This window comes from Solanum pennellii, chromosome 1 (genome assembly GCF_001406875.1).
Source record: "Solanum pennellii chromosome 1, SPENNV200".
NCBI classification, from domain to species: Eukaryota; Viridiplantae; Streptophyta; class Magnoliopsida; order Solanales; family Solanaceae; genus Solanum; species Solanum pennellii.
In genome coordinates, this window is record NC_028637.1 from 101,715,466 (window position 1) to 101,720,866 (window position 5,401).

Genomic DNA, 5,401 nt, shown 5'->3' on the forward strand with positions numbered 1-5,401 from the left:
CGATTTCTTAGACTTTTGTTCAGACCTTTGTTTCGAAACATCCGTTTTAGCTTCACAAATGTTCATTAGCTCGGAAACATGTCCTACACAATAAACACACTTAATGAGCACAAATTGATAATGTTATTGCTCATGCATAGTTAAGTGTTGTAAATAACATTAAAAAAAATATAGAATGTTGCTAAATATAGGTGTCTATAGAGGCTATCAACAGCTAGCTATAGTAGATTTTAGAAGAGGTAGATGTAAGCCATTGAATTGATGTGAGATGATTAAATAAGACGTGACATATTTTTAGCTTACTGAGGACATGATTCTAAATAAAAATATAGAGGTTGGGAATTTTAGAGTAAAAAGATAGTAATAGGTAATCGAGTGTTGTAGTACTTTTATGTGGAAGAGGTCGGGGTAGTTCCCTCTTCTCATCTTCTCCTTATTTAGTAATATTAGTTTGTCTTCATGTAGTATCTTTCTTCAATTAAATTTTACTTCTTTAGGTGCTTTATTTACTTTGTTCATCATGCTATTTTATTTGTTATCGTTATTTTTCTTTCAATTCTATTTTGATTACACCTTTTTAGACCAAAGATTTATATTAAAAAGACTCTCTACCTCCACAAAGATAAGAATAAGGTGTTTGCGTACATCTAATCTTTTTCAGACTCTACCGGCAAAATTATAAGATAAGAATAAAGTGTTTATGCACCTCTAATCTTTTTTCCAGACGTGGCTTATAAAATTATACCAGTTATTGAGTTCTTGTTACCAACTCCCGTTTTGAATCCTAATATTTTGTCGTTCCCTTCAGATTTGACTTTATTCGTTCCTTTGAAATTTCTTCAATCATCTTTGCACAATGATCCAATGTAATCTATGATCTATAGGAAGTGCAATTAAGTTGTTTACCGCTAATCACTTAATTCTTGATAAATTAGGCGTATTTTAACATCTCTATTTATAATATATCTATGATCTATCTATATCTATCCTTCTATATACTACTAATAATAACTACTCTAAAAGTGAACCTCAAAATGTCAAATACTAAATAGTGAATTACCAAATTACTCATTATAAAATTAGTGACTTTTTAATCCTTTAGGTCGACATTATTCCTGTAAAGACTTAAAAATACTCAAACTATTCGAAATAGCTTAATTTACTCTTAATTTATATTTTGACTCAAAACTACCCTTCCCGTCAAACTATTGGGTTTAAATTGCCCTTCTTATTAACGGAAATCGTTAAATGCCATGTGGACGCCACATGGCACGCCAATAGAGTTTCACTGCCACATAGGTAAAAGGAAAAGGGTCAAAAATACCCTTAAACTATCAGAAATAGCTCATATATACCCTTAAACTATATTTCAGCTCAAATCTACCATTTTCGTCAAACTATTGGGTCAAAAATGACTTTCTTATTAGCAAAGTTGTTAAATGGCACATAGATGCCACATTGACTAAATCCCTAAATCTTAATTACTCGTTTTCCCTCATTTCATTATTTCTCATAAACGATTTCATCCCTTCTCCCTCGTTTTGTGGCTAGGGTTTCACAATTTTCTTCGTCGCTAGGTTTGTAAGTGATATTCGTGGTTGTAGATTAGTAAAACTTTTACTAACCTAAAACCATGAATATCAACTTTGAAAAAAGATTTACTAACCTACAACCATGAATATCAACTTTGAAACCCAGACATGAAGAAAACTGTGAAAGCCTAGCCGCGAAATAATGGAGAATGGGTGAATCGTTTGGGGAAAATAATGAAAGGGGGGGGGGGGGAGAGTAATTAGGATTTAGGAATTTAGTCTATGTGGCAGTGGAACCTTATTGGCATGCAATGTGACATCGACATGGCATTTAACAATTTTCGTTAATAAGAAGGGTACTTTTAACCCAATAGCTTGATGGAAAGGGTAGTTTTGAGCCGAAATATAATTTATGGGTAAATTTGAGCTATTTCAAATAGTTTAAGGGTATTTTTGACCATTTTCTGTATTTTTTTAAAAGTTAGCTTTTATTCAAATAATAATTTTGTATTAAACTGATTTAATAATGCTGGAATTGATTTCATATTCCAATGATTTCTAATAAATTTGGCTTCTTTCCATTTCTATTACCCTCATTTCTCAAATAAACAAACATATTTGTTTAAACTCATTCTATATTATTTGCTCAGTAATAACAAACATATATATTTTTTCTTTTTATGTTTTCTTTCGTATCTTTTTTGTAGCTACCAACTAAACATTTAATTATTTCTATGGGCTTCTGGCCTACCCTATTCACTCTCATTAATTATACATATATATATAGTACATACCCTTTTTCTGTGCAAGTCAAATGGTGCTTCAAGCTTGATAGAACATGTTAAATTTGAGGGTGTTTAGGATTTGGTGAAATATTGATTCAAATTGAGAATCGACTTAAACTGATTAAATAAATTGTTATGTTTAAACTTTTTTGGACCAATAGCACATTCGCATGATAAGTGAAAACTAAAAGGGTAAATGAGGCACCATCACACACAGTAGCGAACTTTTGCTCTATTCCAGTTATAAAAATCTGCAAACAGAAAAATTTAAGGAAATCTCCGCAATATTCTTAAACTCGTAGAAGAAATGGTGTTATATCATCAACTAAAAGGACCTGGATTTTCTTCAGCCCTGTTACTCAAAATCCCAACAAAAGGAATCTGTTTTTCCATGTCATTTCATGATCCTCGTCTTGTTTTTTTTTGCGATAAACACAACTTCTAAGCACTGTTGCACCATCTTCCACCCTGCCACAAGAAGACACTCAGTTTATAATCTGAAGCAATTAGAACAATAGCAAGCTGCAAACTTTTCTTCAAAAGCTTCCACTCCCAATATTATGCAAAAACCCTTTTACAAGGACAATATGTTATATATGACAAATTGAATATGATGATAACACAAGGTCTTTCGAAAGTAGAATAGTTATGTTGTTAGAAGTGAGTTTTAATTGTTATTGAGAAATGAATAGGAAGTCTGTTAAAGAATGACAAAAGTCCCACATCGGTGGTTAATGAGATGGGTGGACTTCTTATATGGCTTGGGCAATCCTCTCCCTTTGAGCTAGCTTTGGGGCAGGGCCGAGTCAGATAAATAAATAAAGATGTTTTCTCGCTACAAACACGGATCTAAGAATTGATAATATTTGTATAACATATCATTGATATTCATGAGATTAAATGTCCACTTAATTAGCTTGATATGTCCTCAGTTCCAAACAACTGTAATTCTTTGTTTAAATTTTGTTATTAAGTATGTTGAATTATTATCTTAATTGTACTATTATGATTTAGACTTGGACGTAGTCCATTTGGAGGCCCTACTGTTATCTTTGTATAACAATTAACGATCCAGTGTTACCTGTAAAGGAAGTGCAAGTTGTTTTGAAAAATTAGGCATTAACTAATTATATATATTCACTATATACTGTAAACAATTTATTATTGTCATAGTACTTTAACATGTTATCACCACTGCATGCCTCTTTTGTTTCAAGCTATTTAATTTCACTTATCATGAAAAATTATCTTTTAAGTGTATTTTGATGATTTTTTTTTTGCACTACCCATATACATATAACGATAACATATTATGTGCAGTGAAGTTTGAGAAGAATAGTGCATACACAAATCTTATCTCTACGTTATTAAAACAAATAAACTGTCTTGAAAGATACTCGATTCGAAAAAAATTCTGCTACATATAATATATATATAATATGTACCTCTAATTTTCGCATTCCAATTAAAGTTCAAGTCAAGGAAAATTTAAGGGATCTCTAATTAAAATGTACCTATAGCTATGCTGGTAATAATTTTTCAAAATCAGGTCAAATATTACGCACTATTTACTGGATGTCAAAAGAGTTATGTCATACCGTTTAATGTTTAGGATAATTAAGAAGCGTATTTTATATCCTTCATTCTTAATGGACCATTTCATATATTATATGCTAAGTAATAATTAACCAACATAATTCTTTATTTTTCTTTTGAAGTTTTCATTTCGAGGTTACCGACTAGACCTTTAATTATTCCTATGAGCTCCCGCATAAACTTATTCACACTTGTTAATTATATATACATAGTACCATTTCAATTTTGTGAAAGTCAACTTGTGATTATAGCTTGTTAGAACATGTCAAATTGTGATATATAATGAAAGACTATTTCCTATTTTTTATTTCCTTTTAGTAAAGAAGAAATTAATAGCACAATGAGGATAAAAGTTGATAACAACTCGAATAGATTATAATGAAATTATTAACAATTAGCAAATGGCATGTTTCGTGCTCAAACACACAAATTATCTTATGTCAACTAATTAACATCAATTTGATTTGTTCGGCTTCTAATTCTCACCCTATAAATAAGCTGCCTAAATTTCATTATCCATAAAGCAACATTCAATCTTCATTGTTCAATTCCAAATGGCTGTCTTTAGAAAAATGTTTCCTTTAATTATGGTAATTATGACATTATTAGCTATTAACTCAGATAAAGCTTGTGCTGGAGATCCAGATATGCTACAAGATGTTTGCGTTGCTGATCTCACCTCAAGTAAGTTAAAGCTAAGACGCGGTTCTAATGATCTTTATACGTAATTAATTAACTTATAAGTGATCTGATTGTGTAACAGCTTTGAAATTAAACGGATTTACATGCAAGAACATGTTCTCCGCGGCTGATTTCTCGTCGATGGTTATTTCAAAGCCAGGAGCGACAAACAACATGTTTGGTTCCCTTGTTACTGGAGCTAACGTTATGGCTATTCCTGGGCTTAACACCTTAGGTGTGTCCATGGCTCGAATCGACTATGCTCCAGGTGGCATTAACCCACCCCACCTCCACCCACGAGCCACGGAGATGATTTACGTTTTACAAGGTGAATTAGATGTTGGTTTTATTACTACAGCTAATGTATTGGTCTCTAAGCATATTGTACAAGGAGAAGTGTTTGTTTTTCCAAGAGGACTTGTTCATTTCCAAAAGAATAATGGTCACATGCCAGCAGCTGTTATTGCTGGGTTCAATAGTCAGTTAGCTGGTACACAGTCGATTGCCACAACGTTGTTTGCAGCAACACCAGCACCTGGTGTTCCTAATGATATCTTGGCTCAAGCATTCCAAATTAATACTATGCAAGTTCAGCAAATTAAGGCTAAATTTGCACCCAGGAATTAAGTAGTAAAATCTTTATTTCTCAACAGATTTGTTTGATTTATGTTGTTTTGTTGACAAGTGGATGATGTTTTGGTTTTTGTTTGTAATGTTAATAAGAGAGATATCTCCTTAGATTTCTCATTATGTGTTACTATATATATGATTGGAAATTGGATTTTGAGTGCTTGTGTTTCCATTAAA

At 31.9% G+C, this 5,401-nt stretch overlaps 1 protein-coding gene across 1 annotated transcript; it reads left to right on the top strand.

Annotated features, from left to right (window-relative positions):
- The first annotated feature begins 4,438 nt into the window (after nucleotides 1-4,438).
- On the top strand, nucleotides 4,439-5,401 carry LOC107027708 (nectarin-1-like). The gene is made up of 2 exons (XM_015228802.1): nucleotides 4,439-4,597; nucleotides 4,677-5,401. Exons 1-2 carry the CDS (start codon nucleotides 4,468-4,470, stop codon nucleotides 5,219-5,221), a joined length of 675 nt encoding a protein of 224 aa, XP_015084288.1. The 5' UTR covers nucleotides 4,439-4,467; the 3' UTR covers nucleotides 5,222-5,401.

Coding starts and splice junctions, on each gene's coding strand:
- LOC107027708 (XM_015228802.1), top strand. CDS start 4,468: ATGGCTGTCTTTAGAAAAATGTTTCCTTTAATTATGGTAATTATGACA. Junction 4,598..4,676: donor CGTTGCTGATCTCACCTCAA/GTAAGTTAAAGC, acceptor ATTGTGTAACAG/CTTTGAAATTAAACGGATTT.